The 22,886-nt window shown below is 41.7% G+C and overlaps 1 protein-coding gene across 1 annotated transcript in view; it reads right to left on the minus strand.

Annotated features, from left to right (window-relative positions):
- The window catches only part of ntm (neurotrimin), a 508,104-nt gene extending 485,861 nt beyond the window's left edge, over nucleotides 1-22,243 (minus strand). Inside the window, exon 1 of the mRNA XM_080307425.1 lies at nucleotides 22,054-22,243. Within this exon, the coding sequence (XP_080163551.1) occupies nucleotides 22,054-22,114 (61 nt within the window). The 5' untranslated portion in view covers nucleotides 22,115-22,243. The remainder of the gene's footprint in view (nucleotides 1-22,053) is intronic.
- Between the last annotated feature and the right edge of the window lie 643 nt (nucleotides 22,244-22,886).

Consider the following 22,886-nt stretch of genomic DNA (forward strand, 5'->3'; position numbering starts at 1 on the left):
TTAATTGAATAGCTGCAGCAGGAGTGATTATTTAAGTTTTCCTTTTCTTTTCTTGTTATTTTTCTTTGGGGTTTGGTTAAATACATGGTACCTGCAAAAGCATTTTGTGTTGTGTGTATGTATTAATTACTGCCCATCAGCTCCAGTAGCATTCCTAAATCTTCTGATTAATAATAACCATAATATTTCACTCAATACCTAGCCTGTATTAATTCATTAGCGCTTCATCAGTGTTACACTTGCTGCGGGAGATTTCACTTGTCGTGTTTGCATAGTAAGCTAACGATTGATAAGACGATGTCAGAGGAATTGGTGCGCAAATTATCATCACTCACCAATCAGTGCTGTCGCTCTCTATACACAGTTCGCGCGATTGCAAAGTGAAAGCAAAAAACAAGCGCAAATTCAAACGTGATTTCAATATGTCACATATTGACAGTGGCTCACCGATGCCAATGACATAATTACCCAGCTACATTTCCGAAAGAATGCAAAAGCATTGACATATATTTTTCCTTCCTACGATAGGCCGACGGGCAGGGCAGAGATAGATTTTGGTAGCCCGACTGGAAAAATCGCTAGCCCCGGGACGTCGGGCTAGGGATTTTGCAAGCCCTGTATCTGATTGAGGAATCACTCATCTTTGGAAAAGAGAGTTTATTACAGAGAAATGGCTCTTTCCAAAATAAAAGCTATACTATACGCTTCTCCTGGGCTATATTCTCAGCAGCATATTAAACATATCAGGTCCCCATAAAGAGAATCATGTGCTAACGGCTGTCTAAATGACTCGGGTAAAGTTTGTAGCATGCGTGCTTTTTGTTTTTGTCTGCTTCCACTTGTCTTTGCACTAGGATGATGTCGGTGTAAATGTGCAGTCATATTTGTTGTGTTCCCAATAGTGCTGTCAGCGTAAATCTCATTGAAATGACGTTAACGCCACAACACAGCAAATCTCCGTTGACGAGCTACCGCGGATTGCCCCATGTGTGGGGCTGGACGGCCAACACGTTAACAAGCTAACTGTGCTAACACACTAGCTGCCACCCATATAATTGAGCATTGCGTGGCACATCCAATAAAAAAAAAAAAAATATATATATATATTAGGGCTGCTCGATTATGGCAAAAATGATAATCACGATTATTTTCACTGAAATTGAGATCACGATTATTTGACGATATTTATTTAACCCTTTAAGACCTACCATAGAACCAAGTCCACCAGAGCTTATATTTTTTTTTACATGTTGTAGTGCCATTTGTGGGAGCATTTCAAGTTGCTATACATCAATACAACTGTTATAGCCCATATTTTAATAATATGTATGCATTAAGTCCATAGTAATTACATAAATTCCAAAAAAGTGCAATAAACTACAAAAAAAATTGAAAATCGCTTTTGTTTTGTTTACATATATTTCTACTTGGAGAAATTTAAGAGGTTTATCCCTCAAAACTTTAAATACAATAAAGTTGCAAAAAAATAGTTTCCCACCACAGGAAATTTATTTTGAGTGTCTTCATAGTTTTATTTTGGAGATACAGCAATTTTTATATACTGCAGGAAAAACAAAAAACAATCCTATGATGCAAATTTGCAAAGAAAACAGCATGTGCATCATTTCACTGTGGGAAGTGTTACGAACAGCTGATAGGAACGGCAAAGCGTGTTTCTGGAATATTATGTTTTTGTTCCTGCAAGCGCTTTTTATGCAATTTTTGCAAAGCTATATGTGGAACGAAACCGTGACCTAAGACAAGCTGATGGCATCAGATGTAAGTACAACTCCTCCGGTTTCATATGCAAAACAAATTATTGCGCTAGCTTACACGGTTCAGATTCTACAGGGATTTAAAAATAGTTACGCAAAACGGAGCGTGCTGCTCTGACCGGCTTTAAAGGGTTAACAATAACTTTAAAAAAATAATATAAAATGGTGTGCAACACCACTGAAGTTTTTTTTTTTTTTTTAAACTCTCTTTTCAACCAACAGCAGTCACTCTCCAAATAACTTCTGCTTAGCTTTCCGAGCTTCCCTCGGGTCCTCTTAATCAGCGGTCTCCACCCTTTTTTGCGCCACGGACCGGTTTATGCCCGACAATATTTTCACAGACGGCCTTTAAGGTGTCGCGGATAAATGAGGGAGGGGCTAATAATCGGCTCAGTCATTTTTAATGATCGTTGAAAGCCCAGATCGTAATCGTGATTAAAATTCGATTAATTGAGCAGCCCTAATATATATATATATACACACACACACACACACACACATACCACCAGAATGTTTCTTTTCTGATGCAGGAAACATTGCATCAAAGCACTGAACAAAAGTCAGTAGCGAGAAAGGTTATATGCTCAATTTTCTAGATTCAAGCCACCACATTACTTTAAGACACACACACTCATTCATTCACTAGCACATTTTAACATGCAAGCACACGCACACACATTCCCTCTCACATACACCCCCAAAAAGAGTTCTGACAGTATTATGTCCCAGCTGAGGTAGACTTGGTGCGTGTGTGTATGTGAGACAGAATGTTTGTGCATGCGCTTGAATGTTAAAGTGTGCTAGTGAATGAGTGGGTTTTTACATTAGTAGGAGGCAACAACAAAAAAACCCCATTGAAATAAGACTGTAAAGGCCATTTTATTTTGTGCCTTAGTTTAGGTTGCTTGTATACCTTATTTTACATGATATTACTGTATTATGAAAATGTATTTATTTTTGCATTAAAGAAAATCATCTTTAAAGAGTATGTAATTTTAATTACATTTACAATTAAAGATGTTATATTCACTTATATTCTGTTGGAGTTTTTATGACTATTTTAATTAATCCCTGGAAATATGGAACGTGACCAGGCACCCTTTTTATTAGCATGGCATTGAACATTAAAGCTCATTTTCTCTCTAGAAGAACACCCTGAGTTATAAGGACAGCAGTATAATCCATCTTTTACTTATTCAGAAAGGGAAAACAAATCTCCTGTGAAAAAAGGGCCTCAAACCAGAAGTACTTGACTTCCTGGTATAACTCTCAAACATGCACCTTAAAGCAGGTAACTTGTAAGCTGGAGAGGAAATGGTGCATGACAAATTTAGAAGATCAACATTTAGCCTGGAGTAATAGTTTGCTGCTAATAAAAAAGCCCTCCGCAAAGCTAGAACTTACTATTCAGGACTGATTGAAGAAAATAAGAACAACCCTAGGTTTTTCTTCAGCACTGTAGCCAAGCTGACAAAAAGTCAGAGCACTGTTGACCCAACCATTCCTTTAACATTAACTAGTAACTGACTTCATGAACTTCTTCACAAATAAAATTTTAACCATTAGAGAAAAAATTACCCATAATCATTTCACAGATATAACATTATCTAGAGCTACTTTCAGTACCATTAATATTCATTTTGTCTTTTCTCCAATTGATCTTTCTGAGTTAACTTCCATAATTACTTCCTCCAAACCATTTGAAGAGTTACAAATGCAGAGTCCTGGCCTGACGAGGTAGCTCTTCTGTGTTGTGCCATCCGCTTCGCCAGAGGTTGTTTGGTTTCCCTGATGTATAAATCCCGTCAATCCTCCTGGCACTTAACAGTGTACACTATGTTACTCTGTTTGTGTCGGGGGACCCAATCCTTGGGGTTGCCCAATTTTTGGCACGCCGTGTTTTGGAGCTGACCTGGGAGGAACATATAATAATAGACCTCTCTGCACTGAATCATACTTGTTATCATACTTGTAATCTCTGGCTCTCTTCCACAGCATGTCTTTTATCCTGTCTTCTCTCTCCTTTTCTCACCCCAAACAGTCGCGGTACATGGCAGCCCCTCCTGAGCCTGGTTCTGCTGGAGGTTTCTTCCTGTTAAAAGGGAGTTTTCCTTCCCACTGTTGCCAAAGTGCTTGCTCATAGGGGGTCATATGATTGTTGTGCTTTTCTCTGTCTGTATTATTGTACAATATATAATATAAAGCACCTTAAAGTGACTGTTTGTGTAATTTGGCGCTGCATAAATAAAAGTAAATTGAATTGGATAGAATGAAAGCTATTAAGCTAAGAAAATGACTTAGCAGGAATCAGAGCAATGGGATTTTGATTAATGAAAAACATTCATTTTGTATTGACCATTTAAAATACTATTAACACTGCCACTCAAGCGTTAGGCATTAATTATAAGGCAGGGAAAATAAGCTTTAATTAAATTTAATAAGCTTGTGACGTTTAACATAATGCAAGGAGCTTTGCAGAAAATTAGCCTGTAAAGAAGTCCTGAAACAGTCACATACTTGTTACAGAAGAAAGGAAGATTCATACTTAATCCTGTTTATAAATAAGTTGCGAGGCTATGTAACTTTTTGCTGTCATCCAAATCAAATAAGGATACACTTTTTAGTAACCAAATTTCCAAAAAAAGCAATTTCAAGATTTAATGTTATCTTGTACCATGTCCAGACAAATATATAATTTATCAATGCATGCTATTTTATTTATATTATTTTGATTTTACACTCTTTATTTTTTTGATAACAAAAAAAAACTAATCTGAAATTTGATATACAGGATATATAGCGACGACATTGGAATGTCGTTTGGATTGGAGAAGTGTAGTCGGATGATAACAAAGAGGGGGAAGGTAGTCTGAACTGAGCGGATTGCATTATCAGAAGACAACATTGCAGGTATTGAAGACAGTTACAACCATGCACGGAGGGATCAGCATCAGCATCCTTAGCCTGTATGCTAAGCAGAAGGAAGGAGGCTGTAGCTCAGGAGGTAGAGCAGGTCACCTACTGATCGGAAGGTTGGTGGTTAGATCTCTGGCTCCTCCAGTCTGCATATCAAGTATCCTTGGGCAAGATACTAACCCAAAGTTGCTCTACGATGCATCCATCGGAGTGTGAATGTGTGGGAATGTACTTAGAAAGCACTAAGTATAGGGAAAGTGCTTGTGAGAATGGGTGTGACTGGGTGAATGTGGCATGTTGTATAGAGCGTTTTGAGTACTCTGGGAGAGCAGAAAAGCGCTATATAAGAATCAGTTCATTTACCATAGACTGGTAAGTGTCAGTACCAGAGTCCAGGATTAGACAACAAACATCCACGAATGCATCAGGAAGATGGCCCCGACCAACCGCATGCTCAGTGAATACCTCAGGCAGCAGAAACCCAAGATAGAGGAGGAACCATCATGGAAGGATAGGCCCCTGTATGATATGTACCACCAGCAGATAGAGGAAGTGACTGACATTAAGAAGTCCTACCAGAGGCTGGACCAAGCTGCACTCAGAATGCACTCAGAGCTACAATTTCAAAACAGCATGTTTAAACTTTAGTTTGCACCACACCAGAGGTCAAACTACTGTTAATACTAGCAAGAATAAAAGGAGCAAAGGTAGAAAAAAACCTTTGGAGTTGGGGGGGGGGGGGGGCAATGGCTTCATACTGGAAAACAATTACTCTGAAAAGGAGAGGGCGACAGGCTCAAATCAAAGAAAGCCAAACAGGTGATTAGAATGGATGGATTATGTAGGGTGGTGTAATGAGGGCACTAGTGCTTACAACCTCGTGCCAAAAAGTGAAGAAACTTATCACAAACTTCACAGGAAAAATCTAGATGAACAGATACATAAACCTTAATAATATATATATATATATATTATTAAGGTACATGAGCGGGACACAGAAAGGGATTGGCAAGAATACCAGAGGCGCAAAACACCAGCTACTGGTAGACAGAACAGTCAGTCGAGACTGCAAGACCAGACTGACCAACCTGTGCACTGCCTGGATTGAAGGCCCATGACTCAATGCCCCACAGCTGGATATATATATATATATATATATATATATATATATATATATATATATATATATATATATATATATATATATATATATATATACACACACACACACACACACACACACACACACACACACACACATATATATATATATATATGTGTGTGTGTGTGTGTGTGTGTGTGTGTGTGTGTGTGTGTGTGTGTGTATGTATATATATATATAACACCCAGCACGCCCCTGCGGGCGGTTTATCCTTCAAGCTCGGGTCCTCTACCAGAGGCCTGGGAGCTTGAGGGTCCTGCGCAGTATCTTAGCTGTTCCCAGGACTGCGCTCTTCTGGACAGAGATCTCCGATGTTGTTCCCGGGATCTGCTGGAGCCACTCGCCTAGCTTGGGAGTCACCGCACCTAGTGCTCCGATTACCACGGGGACCACCGTTACCTTCACCCTCCACATCCTCTCGAGCTCTTCTCTGAGCCCTTGGTATTTCTCCAGCTTCTCGTGTTCCTTCTTCCTGATATTGCTGTCATTCGGAACCGCTACATCGATCACTACGGCCGTCTTCTTCTGTTTGTCTACCACCACTATGTCCGGTTGGTTAGCCACCACCATTTTGTCCGTCTGTATCTGGAAGTCCCACAGGATCTTAGCTCGGTCATTCTCCACCACCCTTGGGGGCATCTCCCATTTTGACCTCGGGACTTCTAGGTTATACTCGGCACAGATGTTCCTGTACACTATGCCGGCCACTTGGTTATGGCGTTCCATGTATGCCTTGCCTGCTAGCATCTTGCACCCTGCTGTTATGTGCTGGATTGTTTCTGGGGCATCTTTACACAGCCTGCACCTGGGGTCTTGCCTGGTGTGATAGACCCCAGCCTCTATGGATCTTGTACTCAGAGCTTGTTCTTGTGCTGCCATGATTAGTGCCTCTGTGCTGTCTTTCAGTCCAGCTTTGTCCAGCCACTGGTAGGATTTCTGGATATCAGCCACCTCCTCTATCTGCCGGTGGTACATACCGTGCAGGGGCCTGTCCTTCCATGATGGTTCCTCGTCTCCCTCCTCTTTCTTGGGTTTCTGCTGCCTGAGGTATTCACTGAGCACTCGGTCAGTTGGGGCCATCTTCCCAATGTATTCTTGGATGTTCCTTGTCTCATCCTGGACTGTGGTGCTGACACTCACCAGTCCCCGGCCCCCTTCCTTCCGCTTAGCGTACAGCCTCAGGGTGCTGGACTTGGGGTGAAACCCTCCATGCATGGTCAGGAGCTTTCTTGTCTTTATGTCAGTGGCTTCTATCTCCTCCTTTGGCCAGCTTATTACCCCAGCAGGGTACCTGATCACGGGCAGGGCGTATGTGTTGATGGCCCGGATCTTGTTCTTACCATTCAGCTGACTCCTCAGGACTTGCCTGACCCTCTGCAGGTACTTGGTGGTTGCAGCCTTTCTAGCGGCCTCTTCATGGTTCCCATTTGCCTGCAGGATCCCCAGGTACTTGTAACTGTCCTCTATGTCTGCAATGTTGCCTTCTGGTAGTTCAATCCCCTCAGTTCTGACTACCTTCCCTCTCTTTGTTACCATCCGACTACACTTCTCCAGTCCGAACGACATTCCAATGTCATTGCTGTATAGCCTGGTAGTGTGGATCAGTGAATCGATGTCTCGTTCACTCTTGGCATACAGCTTGATGTCATCCATGTACAGGAGGTGGCTGACAACTGCTCCGTTCCGTAGTCGGTATCCGTAGCCAGTCTTGTTAATGATCTCACTGAGGGGGTTCAGGCCTATGCAGAACAGCAGTGGGGACAGAGCATCTCCTTGGTAGATCTGGCACTTGATGGTAACTTGTGCTATGGGCTTGGAGTTGGCCTCTAGTGTTGTACGCCACATCCCCATTGAGTTCCTGATGAAGGCTCTTAGGGTCCCATTGATCTTGTACAATTCTAGGCATTCCAGTATCCAGCTGTGGGGCATTGAGTCATAGGCCTTCTTGTAATCAATCCAGGCAGTGCACAGGTTGGTCAGTCTGGTCTTGCAGTCTCGGCTGATTGTTCTGTCTACCAGTAGCTGGTGTTTTGCACCTCTGGTATTCTTGCCAATTCCTTTCTGTGTCCCGCTCATGTATTGACCCATGTGCCTGTTCATCTTAGCCGATATGATGCCTGACAGGAGCTTCCATGTAGTACTGAGGCAGGTTATTGGTCGGTAGTTGGAGGGGACCGGTCCCTTCTTGGGGTCCTTGGGGATCAGGACCGTCCGGCCTTCAGTTAGCCATTCCGGGTGTCTCTCGTTAACTAGCAGCTGGTTCATTTGTGCTGGGGCTATGTACCCAATCTCGGGTGGGGGTGATATCTCCCCCCTGACCTGGCGTCCTGACTCCTCCTTGCCGTAGCATTTGTGTTGTACCTCGTCAATCTCTAGCTGTGAGAGCAGTCCCTTCTTTCGAATGTTGGAACACTGAGCTACTAGTTGTTTCGCCGTCATTGTGGATGTTGGGTATCGAAGAATCCATAGGTCCCTCATCCTATTCATGTAGCCCCTTCCGCCGGGGTTACTTGCATAGTAGCATTCCAACAACGCCCTGTTTTCGTCCCTTGCCCACCGATGCCTTCTTGTTCCAGTAGCCCACTTTTCGTCAGGGTGCCCTGGTTCCTCAACACCTGACGCGGACCTTGTTGATCCGGGCGACGTCCGAGCCGGCATGCCTTTATATTTATCTGTCTCGCTCATGTCTGCGGTAGGCTTGGTTAGCATAGGGGGTCTAGCCTTAGGACCCTTACTGGATACAGACGCCCCAGGCAGGAATCGAACTTGCGATCCTCTGTTCCAAAGGCGTGTAGTTTAACCACTACGCTATCCAGCTGCTCTCTCTCTATATATATATATATATATATATATATATATATATATATATATATATATATATATATATATATATATATATATATATATATATATATATATATATATATATATATATATATATATATATATATATATATATATATATATTAGGGGTGCAACAATATTCGTATCGATATTGAACCGTTCGATACAGTGCTTTCGGTTCGGTACGCATATGTATCGAACAATACAACATTTGTAATTTATTTTATCAACTTTCCTTCTGACGATGCTGTCTGTGTTGAGCGCTCAGTGAATCTGCGCTCGACTACTCCGCCTAGGCTGCACTGTCGAGCGCAGATCCACTGAGCGCTCGACACAGACAGCATAGTCAGAAGGAAGAGCGCAGGGCACCTCCCCCACCCTCATTCAGATCTGGCGTTTGGAATTATTTTGGTTTTCATGTGACGTATGACCCTGAAGGTAAGCAGTCATGGACTAAAGTAAAACAGTATGTTGGATGTGCCATGCAATGCTTAATTACATGGGTGGGAACTAGTGTGTTAGCGCAGTTAGCTCGTTAACGTGTTGGCCGTCTAGCCCCATGCACGGGGCGATCGGCGGTAGCTCGTTAACGGAGATTTGCCGTGTTGTGGCGTTAAGGTCATTTCAACGAGATTAACCTGAAAGCACTAGTGGGAACACAACGAATATGACTCCACATTTACGCCGACATCATCCTAGTGCAAAGACAAGTGGAAGCAGAAAAAAAACAAGCAAGCATGCTACTAACTTTAGCCGAGTCATTTAGACAGCTGTTTAATATGCTGCTGAGAATATAGCCCAGAAGAAGCGGATAGTATAGCTTTTATTTTGGAAAGAGACATTTCTCTGTAATAAACTCTCTTTTCCAAAGATGAGTGATTCCTCAATCAGATACAGGGCTCGCAATATCGCTAGCCCAACGTCCTGGAGCTAGCGATTTTTTTCCAGTCGGGCTACCAAAATCTATCTCTGCCCTGCCCGTCGGGCTATTGTAGGAAGGAAAAATATATGTCAATGCTTTTGCATTCTTTCAGAAATGTAGCTGGGTAATTATGTCATTGGCATCGGTGAGCCACTGTCAATATGTGACATATTGAAATCGCGTTTGAATTTGCGCTTGTTTTTTTGCTTTCACTTTGCAATCGCGCGAACTGTGTATAGAGAGCGACAGCACTGATCTGTGAGTGATGATAATTTGCGCACCAATTCCTCTGACATCGTCTTATTAATTGTTAGCTTACTATGCAAACATGACAAGTGAAATCTCCCGCAGCTTAAACATGTGAGAGGTTGATCGCGCAGAGAATCGCTGAGCTTATGCGAGTACGTGTGTAAAAGCAGCAGGATTTATATTTGACTACGATGACCTGAATGACTGAGAACCTTCACAGACAGATATATATTTTAGTTCTACTGAGCCAAATAAGACAGGTCAGGGTGAAGAAGTGACAGCCAAAGAAAAGCTTACCACAAAACGGAGAAATTATGACAAATCAGACTATAAGGCAAAAAGAAAGTGCAGCTTTATGGTTTCATGGACAAAAGAATTTCTGTGGCTGCAATATGACGAGCTAAATAACCAGGGCTGCACATAAGTGGTCCGCAGGTGCGCATTCGCTGTCAAAATAAAAAACACGCACAAGGGTTAGGGTTAAATTTAAAAACTGTACTTTTGAGTTAAAATATATATTTATAATTTTAATAAATGACAAATTAAAAAGGCATGAACATTTTTTTTGTATCGAAAAAATATCGAACCGTGACACCAAAGTATCGAACCGAACCGAACCGTGAATTTTGTGTATCGTTGTGTGTATATATATATATATATATACACACACACACACACACACATACATACGTATGTATACACACACACACATAAGCCATGCTTTTTCTACATACTGCCGTCATTTTTTATTTTTTGGTTTGGGGTTTTTTTTGCTTTTTGTAAAGCATTTTCTATGGACAGCTCTAAAACGGTAAAGGAAGGGGGGAGAAAGCAACCTCTTTCCTATCGGTGGAAAAATGTACCACGTCAACCAAGTCAACAAGTGGGATTTGGTTGTTTAGGAAAAGGGGAAAGTTTTGGGAGTGACGGTAACAGCAGCGAGACAGAGCGAGCGAGTGAGAGAGAGAGTTTTTAGATGTGGGAGATTTGTGACTTTAGTGTGGAGAGTATAGTTAGTGTGTTGTGTTGTCTTGTGTAGTTAGTCTGTTGTGTAGTTGTTTTGTTTTGTGTGTCAGTGAGGGCACTAATGAATGTCACAAAGGCACATTGCAATGTAAACACTCACCAAGTAGAAAACCAGCGGAGTGACACACCTCCTGTTGTGAGGCCTGCAGGTTTATCCCTCTGTCTCTTGGTGGACAAATGTTTTTTTTTTACTTACATAATTTGTGGGGCATCTTATTGCGACACCTGATTGTTCTCTCATGGTTGTACAAAATAATAATTAATAATAATAATTAATAATAATTAATAATTAACAATAATTAATTATGTGGGCTACAGAAAATAATTAAGTTGTAGACTATATTTATATAAAAAGCGTGTACACTTACTGCACTTGAATCATTTTAACCATATGTAACCACCTGCATATGTGTTTGGGAAAAAAAGGCTTTGATTTTGCCACCCCATTTGATTTCTTTGCCACCCTAAGAAAATTTCTCTACATCCACCCCTGTGTGGAAGGAGTCGCGGCTCTACTTTGAATACCTCCCAAATGACTTAACTCCTCACCAAATACTAAGGGACCACCCATCCACCCTGTGGAGAAAGGTCATTTCCAACCCTTGTATCTATAATCCTATTCCTTTGCCTTTAAAAGAACAAGCATCTTCTTAACAAAAAGATCATGCCTAGATTAACAGATTTTTGGCATTTCTCAGCAACTATCGTCTTGATGCATGCTCAATCATCCAGGTAAGTAAATCTCCAAAAGTGCATCAAGACATTTTAACCCACTTTGGCAAGGACTGCCTAAAGATGCTTGTATGTAGTTACAGTTACAGTTGGTGCTTGTACGTCAGTATGAGCAAACAGCACGTAAGACGGCGGATTACAGGAACCACCTGAGATTCAGCCAAAACAGACAAAACAGGATTACTCCTAAAAGTCTGCAAATGAGCTCTTCAGTTAAAGGCTTCCGGGCAACAAAAGTCCTCCAGAAGGCACAGCATCAGTTGCTTAATGAATGGGTGAGGCAAACAAATTTTACCATCGACATGCTAAAATCTCAAGAGGAGCAGATTCGATAGAGAGACTGACAATGCTTTTAGATGAGAATATTCTTAAAAAGGTGTTTGACTTTACTGAGAAGGCTCGTCTAGCACAGCACAAGAAGTCTAAGACCAGGCAACAAAGGAAGTTTGACTTACTTGTTGTACGTCGGAAACCACCACAAAATACGGAGAGTGTCGTCAGTGGCCAGAAGAGAGAAAGATGCGACACCAAGGATGTGGATAAGTGGGTGAAGAATTTGTCTGACAGACAGCTCACCCAAACAGAGAAAAATATCCTTGCTAAAGGGTTGAATTTTGCTGTCACACCAAGACAAATCCCGCTAGTGGAGCTGATCACAGCCACAGAAACAGCAATTTGAAACAACAATATTGCAGAAGTGGAAGCAGAGCAACTACGGACGAAATCAGCAATGCAAAGCCCTCAGCATCCAACATCACCATGGAGGAGAGGAAGGCACTCACATTACTTATCCTTCCAGCAGGCAAGGGTAGCTGCACAGTACTGCTAAACTAGAAAGACTATCATGAGAAAATTTTGTCACTACTCAGTGATGAAAATACTTATGAGCCCCTGAAACGAGACCCAGGAAGTGGTTACAGGAAGAGGGTGATAGACTGTCTGAAGCAGTTAGAGCAAGACATGGCTATTGACCGGACCTCATACCACAAGCTGTACCTAGGGGAGTCTACACCAAGTCTGTATGGTTTACCGAAGATACATAAACAGAGTGTACCTTTAAGACCGATTGTCTGTATGATCAACTCGGTCACCTATAACATCTCCAAGTTTATGGCTTCGATCCTCAACCCACTAGTAGGCAGCTCTGAAAACCACATCCAGAACACCCTGGATTTTGTTGAGAAGGTGAGAGATGTCATTATGGAGACAGATGAAACCATGGTCTCGTACGACGTTACATCCCTCTTCACGTGCATCACACTCACCGAAGCATTGGAGGTAGTCCATAAGAGATTACAGTAAGACACCAACCTCAGCAACAGGACCACTCTCAGCATTGACCAAGTGCGTTTGCTTTTGGAACTGTGTCTTCATTCCACCTACTTCACATACAAGAGTCGATTCTACAGGCAGAAACATGGGTGTGCCATGGGCTCAACAGTTTCACCCATCGTGGCCAATTTATACATGGAAGAAGTGTAAAAGAGGGCTTTGCTATCCTACCCTGGAACACCACCAAGCCATCGGTTCAGATATGTGGATGACACCTGGGTGAAAATCAAATCTCAGGACGTACCACATTTCACAGATCACATTTACTCGGTGGACCAACACATCAAATTCACCAGGGAGGATATGAAAAGCGGCAGGTTAGCCTTCTGAGACTGTGAGATTTCCATCAGTAGTGGGGGACATCCCCCACTACTGATGGAAATCAGTAGTCATCTAAAAGCTGACGTGTACCATAAACCTACGCATACGGATCAGTATTTAAGGTTTGACACTCATCATCCACTGGAGCACAAACTGGGTGTCATTAGGACGCTACAACACAGGCCAGTGGACACTCTTTTCAAGGATGAGGATGTACACATCTTGGACAGGGAGGAACGCTGGTTTGAGCGCAGAGTCAAGGAGACCATTTACGTGAAAAGGGAAAGACCATCTCTGAATCAAGGAGGGGGCCTAAGGGTACATCTTTCGCCATCTTACAATGCTGTGATTGCAGCCATTCCCCAACTCTATGTGAATGGTACTCATGGCCATTGATCAGCCATTTCCCCAACAAAACGCTACGTCCAGATGAACAGAATCAACTTTTGGAGGTCTCAGCAACTATGTTCCATCTGGTGGCAGATGGCTGCATAACATCTAGGACACAATAGTTTACCAGTATTGGGTGTCAATTAGGGCTGCCACGATTTGTCGACTAGTCACGATTACGTCGACTATCAAAATCGTCAACGACTGATTTAATAGTCGACGTGTCGTTTGAAGCTTTGTAAGATCGCAAAAGACGCAGGAATAATAGCAGGATTTAAGAGTGTAATAACGGACTGAAACAGAAGATGGCAGCACAGCATGTACAAGGATGCCAGCTGCCGTTAAACCCCGAAGAAGAAGAAGCAGCTGTGTCCCAGAATTCATAGCGCGGCCCAGTTTAGTTTCCAACAATGGCGGTAGCTAGTTAGTTTTAATATTACTCTTATTATTCTTTCTGGGTCACAAAATAAACGTTTAACATATTTTCAGGTGAGAATGTAGCTGTGTAAACCTCAAATATCGGCTCAGTTTATCAAGACACCACATATTTTCAAAAGCGCTCCGACGTTTTCGGAGACGTCTGTTACCCACTAGCTCGATAGCTAGCCGGGGGCTAGGTCACTAGCACCGTGAGAACACCGGACTCCCGGCAAATTGTTTTCAAACCCACCGCTGTCTTTCGCGACTCAGGTTAAATATATATGAGTCACTTAGATAAATTAAAAATGTTGTTGTTTGGCTTTTTTTTTTTTTTTTTTTTTGTATTTTATTTGTTCCTGAGTAAATCGGTTTGGCTGAGATTAAAGTTATCGTTTTTACACAGCTGAATAAACGTCAAGCAGACAGCTGATTATCAGAAGTGTGAGATGCTGGAGAATATACTCCGGTGTCCTGTTATATTTTAGATAGCAAGGAGTTTATTAAACTTTACCGAAACAATCTGCAAATTTCATTAAAATTGAATAAACTATCATCTTGTCTTTATTTTTAGTTAGCACCTTAAAAGCTTAAAGCTGTAAGCTAATGATAGTTATATAAGAGCAGATGCTGCTGGTGCAATAAGCTGTAGTTTTACGTCCAGTGGATGATGATCTGATTAGTCGACTAATCGCATAAATAATCGGTGACTAGTCGACTATCAAAATAATCGTTTGTGGCAGCCCTAGTGTCAATTAAAATGTTAACAATTAGATTAAATGACTGTGCATTTGGTCCAACTAGTGAAAATAGTCATGTCGTCAACTACTCGGGCACATCCCTAGTTCAAAGTCCTAAATTAATAGAAGGACATAGAAGAGGACAGAGAAGACAACTAAGGACAAAATAGAAAATTAGATGGACTGGACTGGTTATTATATAGCGCTTCTCTGCTCTATCTGAGCACTCAAAGCGCTTAAATTAGGAAAATATTCAGAAAAATACATAGAATGTACTTGCTGTCCACTTGTGAGCTAGAGTGCCTCTAGCACCCACTGGACCTCTTCAGGAGAACTACGACCAGGACCTTCATCTGGAGACAGTGGAATCAATGTCTGACCAACCACAGGACAAGAGACTCTGGAGAGGTAGATGCATGATAATAGGAACTCGCCCACTGGCTAGCAAGCCAGTGGTTAGCAGCAACTACCCACAAGTACAGTGAATATGTGCCCAAATAAATAGAAACATCTAAAACAAAAGACTTAAATTACTTGCCATTAATAAGCCTGGGTGACGTACTTAGGTAAAGTTCATCTGTAAGAAACACAGCATAGTACAGTACAGTGTAGATTCCTCCTAAAGCAAAGTTTCAGAAGAAATTAGTCCATTCCTTATTTTCCTTTTTTTCTTTGGTAGTCAATATGTTTCCATCATATAGCCATCAATTCTCTTCTGCTTATCCTTATCACTGTCTGGGGTGGGGAGCTGGCGCCTATCCCAGCTACCATAGGGTGAGAAGTGGGGTACACCCTGGACAGGTCGTCAATCTGACACAGAGATACAGAGACAGAAAACCATGCAAACTCAGTGCTTCTCATGATGAGCACACTGCTCCCGAGGTCCACAGAGCTGTTGAAAGGAATGACTTAAAAACTCTGAAGGTCTCTATATGCCTGAGAACTCCTTAAAGGGCCTTTGGGGGTGTTAACCAACTCGTCACAATCCTGTCATATAAAACTATCCAACATAAATTTTTATAATTAAAAAAATGTCATTAACCAAATATGCAGGTGTGCACATAAGTGGTCCACAGGTGCGCATTTGCTGTCAAAATAAAAGACACGCACCAGATAAGAAGTTGCAATGCGCGTTTGCGTACGTAAGATTTTCCGGAGGAGGACAGACATTTGTTTAGAACTCTTAAAGATGTCGAAGAAGCAAGCTCCTTTAAGAAATTACTTTGGTGTTCCTCCACCTCCAAAGAAATGTCAGAAGGAGTCCGAACCGCAAAAGAAGCGCATATTTTTGGAAAAGTGGTTGCAGGAGGTGAGCTGGCTTCAAACAAACGATGAACGCTCAGAGATGTGATGCAGAATATGCCGTGACAAACCCACTCTAGCGGACAAAAACAGTGCCTTTTATATGTACGCAAATGCAACTTCTTATCTGATGCGCGTCTTCTATTTTGACAGCGAATGCGTACCTGCGGACCACTTATGTGCACCCCTGCAAATATGGTGCAATTATAAGGTGTTCCCTAATCAGTTGTATTAAAATAACAAAGTAAACAGATGTATGTTGGTGTCCAGTAACCTTTTAGCCAATGTTATTTTTTTAGAAAACTTTTAACACCAAACTGTCGATCAACAAAACTATAAATCTGTTCTGTTCGGATTTGTTCAAACAATTACATGAGAGGTATACATACATACATTTTGGCCATAATTAAACTGGAAAAAAAGACAGAAACAAGTGTGGGGTTTAAAAGGTGTGCAGGAGTGTAAAAATGCATAATTTCTACAGCTATACAAGTAGAAGCATCTGTATTTCCTTTATTCTGTGAAACAGATAACCGATGTCGAAACTTTCCAAAGAAGTCATCTTCGTTGCCATGGTAATGGCAACTTACAGTGGGGCAAAAAAGTATTTAGTCAGCCACCGATTGTGCAAGTTCCCCCACCTAAAATGATGACAGAGGTCAGTAATTTGCACCAGAGGTACACTTCAACTGTGAGAGACAGAATGTGAAAAAAAAAAAATCCATGAATCCACATGGTAGGATTTGTAAAGAATTTATTCGTAAATCAGGGTGGAAAATAAGTATTTGGTCAATAACAAAAATACAACTCAATACTTTGTAACATAACCTTTGTTGGCAATAACAGAGGTCAAACGTTTACTATAGGTCTTTACCAGGTTTGCACACACAGTAGCTGGTATTTTGGCCCATTCCTCCATGAAGATCTTCTCGAGAGCAGTGATGTTTTGGGGCTGTCGCCGAGCAACACGGACTTTCAACTCCTGCCACAGATTTTCTATGGGGTTGAGGTCTGGAGATTGGCTAGGCCACTCCAGGACTTTCAAATGCTTCTTACGGAGCCACTCCTTTGTTGCCCGGGCGGTGTGTTTTGGATCATTGTCATGTTGGAAGACCCAGCCTCGTTTCATCTTCAAAGTTCTCACTGATGGAAGGTTTTGGCTCAAAATCTCACGATACATGGCCCCATTCATTCTGTCCTTAACACAGATCAGTCGTCCTGTCCCCTTGGCAGAAAAACAGCCCCATAGCATGATGTTTCCACCCCCATGCTTCACAGTAGGTATGGTGTTCTTGGGATGCAACTCAGTATTCTTCTTCCTCCAAACACGACGAGTTGAGTTTATACCAAAAAGTTCTACTTTGGTTTCATCTGACCACATGACATTCTCCCAATCCTCTGCTGTATCATCCATGTGCTCTCTGGCAAACTTCAGACGGGCCTGGACATGCACTGGCTTCAGCAGCGGAACACGTCTGGCACTGCGGGATTTGATTCCCTGCCGTTGTAGTGTGTTACTGATGGTGACCTTTGTTACTTTGGTCCCAGCTCTCTGCAGGTCATTCACCAGGTCCCCCCGTGTGGTTCTGGGATCTTTGCTCACCGTTCTCATGATCATTTTGACCCCACGGGATGAGATCTTGCGTGGAGCCCCAGATCGAGGGAGATTATCAATGGTCTTGTATGTCTTCCATTTTCTGATGATTGCTCCCACAGTTGATTTTTTCACACCAAGCTGCTTGCCTATTGTAGATTCACTCTTCCCAGTCTGGTGCAGGTCTACAATACTTTTCCTGGTGTCCTTCGAAAGCTCTTTGGTCTTTACAAATCCTACCATGTGAATTCATGGATTTTTTTTTCACATTCTGTCTCTCACAGTTGAAGTGTACCTCTGGTGCAAATTACTGACCTCTGTCATCATTTTAGGTGGGGGAACTTGCACAATCGGTGGCCGACTAAATACTTTTTTGCCCCACTGTATCTGAATGGTCATGCATTAGCACAGATGAGACCCTGTGAATTAATGGACTATTTACTGAATAGCACAGTTCAAGGTTATGATCAAACTGCATTTTTGAAGTTGAAGTTAAAGACATTCACTTGCCATTCATTCAAACTACATTTCTTAAATACTCATATCATATAACACAGGTTAATACCAGTGGAGGTCTTGGACCAGTAAAAGTAGATGCAGGTTCAGGCAGCGTGGTTTAAAGGTGGTTTAAAGGATTATCAAAATATCTCATGTTCCGGATTTCAACGTTAATCGTCTAGTTTTCCAAGGGAGATCAACCCCCTGGCTTCAACAACATCTCATGGCCAATTCTATTCCATTCATTTATTTTGATATTACAGCACTGTAAACCTGTGGTGACATCTACCTGACTTTGTCAGTCATCGGTTCTGTCCATATATATGCTGCTACAAGGCTGTATGTGGACAAGTCCACTGTGCACCGCAAAGCTCTGTCTTTTTTTTGCCTTGAGATTCCGATTCGCTGTAGCCCTGCAAGAGGAAAAAAAAGAACCCTCACTCTACCTGTCAACAATTATTAACGTTTTTTAACAAAAGCACCCCCCCCCCTCCTTCCAAAAAAAAAGAAACAAAAAACCCACCAAAAAAAACCAAAAACAGGCAGACCGTGACCCCTGTGCCACCACCCCTATCCATCTCCGCTTTCTCAGCTGGTCATCCTAGAACAACTGTTGATCTGACAGGACACAATTCTCGCCTTTGGCTGACACGGCCTGATGGAGAAAGGAAAAAGAAACAATACACAGGCCTACAAGTGTCTCAACCCCCCCGCAAGAAAAAAAAACTCCACAAGAGTTTCTGTTGAATCCTGGCAACACAGACAGCACTGTGTTTTCCCAGCCACATACAGAGATGGAGGGAAGGAGGCAGTCCGATTAGACAATAAGGCTGCAACATTAGTGTTTATCTTAAGCTGGATTATTACTCCAGAAAGCAATGGTCTTATTTTCTGTGTAAGAAAAAAAACATGCTGCCTCTTTGGGAGCAGTGTGATACTCAGATGACATATTGTGTTTTGGGTTTTTTTCTTACTTTCATTGCTTGCCTTTTCTTTTTTGCAACTTTGAATTTGACTACTTTCCACCAAACTTTCTAATGTTTCTAATGTTTGTTGGGCTTCATATCCTCCCTGATTTTATGGAAATATTCTAAAAGTATAATAAATTCAGTCCACTGACAGAAACAGAAGGTTCAGCAGCAGATGAACTACTGCCTCACTTTACAGAATGCACAGACCTGCATGGTTAAATTCATCCATTCATTTATATTCTTCATATGAGTGCTTTACTTCACGTGACTCAAATTTATTTTATGTGATTTGACTGTCAAGCACGAGTCCATTTCACCATGTCGAGTCCATCCAACTGCTTGTAGCAACCATATTAAACAACACAAAATTATGTAAGACTGCATTTATGTGAGAGTGCTGTGAAGCTGACCTTGACATATTCCCACATTTTCCTGCTACACATGAGAAAACTAAAGGACAACAAGAGACTGATGTACTGTGCATGATGTCAGCTGTCTCCAGGAAATTACTGCTAGAGAAAATGGAAAGAGAAGATTAAAGAACTATAGCACAAAACATGTCAACAGGGGACTAAACTGAAGGAAAGTGTGGACAAAGCTTCCCACCCTCTCTACAGAGAGCTGACACAGCCTCATAGCAATTTTGGTCTGCGGCTCATCCCCTACAGGTGCATAGAGAACCTCTTCAGGCACTCATGTCGACTGCCATCCATATGTACACTGCTTTGCACCACAGAGGCTGCAGCTTCAGCCAAGGCGCTTCTTACATCTTCATCTCTATCAGTTAGAGTAGGAAAGACTACAGGAGCGGAGCTACCTTCTTTCCTCTTTGCTTGCATGGTTCTTTTTGTATTCCTTTGCATACAGGCCAACATTATTTCACTCATAAACGAACAGTCGTGATGAAATGCACTGTACACCTACAATTACACTTCAGCGACACAGTTTTAACTATTTAATGTCCACTTAACATTCACAAGCACAAGCAATAACATAAATAGTTTAAAGAGGACTATTCTGCGTAATTTTGTTTCTTTACTTTAAACTTGTTTCTTTAATTTTTCAATGTGCCTTAGTATGAAGCAGAAGAAAAGAAACATAAGTGAAGTTTGGGAGTGGAAAAATCAGAGTGTGGGTCTGTTTTTCAGCAAACAGCACTGGCATGCTTCGTACAACTGAAGGGGGATGAATGGAAAAATGCACTGAGACATTCTTGATAAAAATCTGCTGCCATCTACCAGGATGATGAAGATGTTTCAGCACAAGAATGACCCCAAACAGAGACCCAAGGAAACTCTCAATGTGTTTCAAAGAAATATTATAAAGCTGATCAAATGGCCCAGCCAGTCATTTGACCTGAATCCAATTGAAAATCCATGTAAAGAACAAAACATCAGTGCTCACCGAGGGGGCCCACAGAACCTTCAGGTTTAGAAGACTGCATGGAAAATGGGTCAAATTCACAACTGACCAATGCATGCCACTAGTTTTTCCATACAAGAGGCAACTTGAAGCTACCATCACCAAAAAAAAAGGCTTTCGTACAAAGCATTAAACACATTTCAGTAATCGTGTTCAGTACTTTTTCCTGTGTCAGTTCTCATTATTACACATTACCTAATTTATGGACAGCAATCGTTTGATTTCTTGGTCATCTACTAATTGTAAGGTTGGTGGTTCGATCCCTGGCTCCTGCAATCTGCATACCAAATATCATTGAGCAAGATGATTTCTCCAAGTTGCTTTTAAATCCATCGGAGTATAAATGTGTGTGGACGTTAGATAGAAAAAGCATAGAAAAAAGTGCTTGCAAGAATGGGCGAATTAGGCAAATTGTATAAGGTGCTTTGAGTAATCAGAGCAGAAAAGAACCAGGCCCTTTTCCATTTCCATGTGTGGATTGGATGGTTGTTACCAACATATGGTGAAAATTTCATGTGAATAGCATCTTTATTTACTTAGCAAAGTGGTTGGATATTTACTTTTCCCCACTGTATGTGTGTCCCAGTCCCATCCTCAATTTAAACTGATAATGGAGCTCAAACACTAACAAAAGGAAAAACGTAACATGTTTATTGGGAATGAGCACTGATAAAAGCAGACTTTATTTTACTGAGGTACCTTTTATTTGTACTTTTAAACAGACCTCTGTCTATGTACAATTCAGTTACTGGTCTGAATCATTCATGTCAGGTGGAAACACGATGGGAAAGCCTGAGCTGCTTCACTGCTCTACCTTCCAACAACAAAGCCCCTTTGCCTGCGCAGAGAATACATGGCTTAACTTGCATGACCGGACAACACAGTCAATGTGGATTAAAAACTAATACCTAATCACTGGCCATTAATACTTTGCAGCCAGAACCTCACATTTGCCATGATCTGACATGCGTCAAAATGATCCACATCCCCAGGAGCCACGAGCGCTAAATAAAGATGCTATTCACATGAAATTTTCACCATATGTTGGTAACAACCAGCCTTCAGAAAAGATCATGATTTTTTTTCGTTTTTTGTTAGGTGGATATATATACATACAGACAGAGCCCAACTACTGCTCAGAATTACCTTGGCATGACGAACTTTTACGCAAGAAAAGGGGATGCAGCTGTAAAGACACGTTCAGAGTAACCCCTGGAACACTTACAGAGTCTAGTCACTACCACCAAGAAAGCTCAACGGCGCTTCAGTAATCGCTTAATTTAAGCTGCTGAGCCGAGATTGCAAGCATTAAGGAGTCAAACGCAGGAGCAGACACCGCCATGAATAGGGCACTTAATACATTAACAAACTATCCGGTACAAACGGACTCCAAGATAGCGATAACAAGTGCGTCAAAAATGAAAAAAATCTATCACTTACCTTGCTCAATCAGCAGGACGGTCATGCAGACCAGCATAGCCCAGAACACAGGATTCACCATATTTATCGATCTTTTTCTATGCTTGTGCTGTCGTCTGAGGTAATTAACCAACAAGTCCTTTAAAATCCAGAAAAGTGTTTTGTCTCCAAGTCCTCAGTCTCCCCGTCTGACTGTAAAGCATCCGCCAACGCAACGGTCCACAGAGTCCCTCCTCCTTCCACTGGTTATTGGCAGCGGTGCTAACGGGAAGCTAGCAGTAAGTACAGAAACCACTTCCGATTGCGTGTACGTGTTTAAGCGCACAAATAGGGAGGTGGCGGGTCTGGTGCTTTTAAACTGAAGCAGTCATCAACATGCTTCCTGTTGTAGTCAGGTTGCATGTCGCTAGCTTCAAGCTGGGCCCTTGAGTAAGTCATTTAAAGGTTCTGGTTTTAAGTAGCCATTACCACAGCCGAATTTTACTGATTACTTATTTACTGTTTTTTCCCGCAATATTTCTGAAAATGAAAGAACGAAGAGAAACAACAACAATGTCTGTGAAATACCCGCAGTCTTCATTTTAGTTTTTTCAGTGTATATTTTGTCATTGGTGCCCAGTATCAAATGTATTATGTGTATTATTTGCAACAAGTAGAGTAATATATGCAGCCTTAAACAAACATTTAATCGTGAGCAATATTCATATCAGACTTGGTTTTAGATCCCTAACACGTCGACTAGAACTTTAATTTATCTAATTAGTTCTATGATCGTTTCTCAAAAATAAATGACGCAGAGAAGGGATCGCACACTTAGGGTTATCTGTTCTGGTCTAGTTTATTCTTAACCTCAG

Source organism: Astatotilapia calliptera, chromosome 10 (assembly GCF_964374335.1).
Source record: "Astatotilapia calliptera chromosome 10, fAstCal68.1, whole genome shotgun sequence".
NCBI classification, from domain to species: Eukaryota; Metazoa; Chordata; class Actinopteri; order Cichliformes; family Cichlidae; genus Astatotilapia; species Astatotilapia calliptera.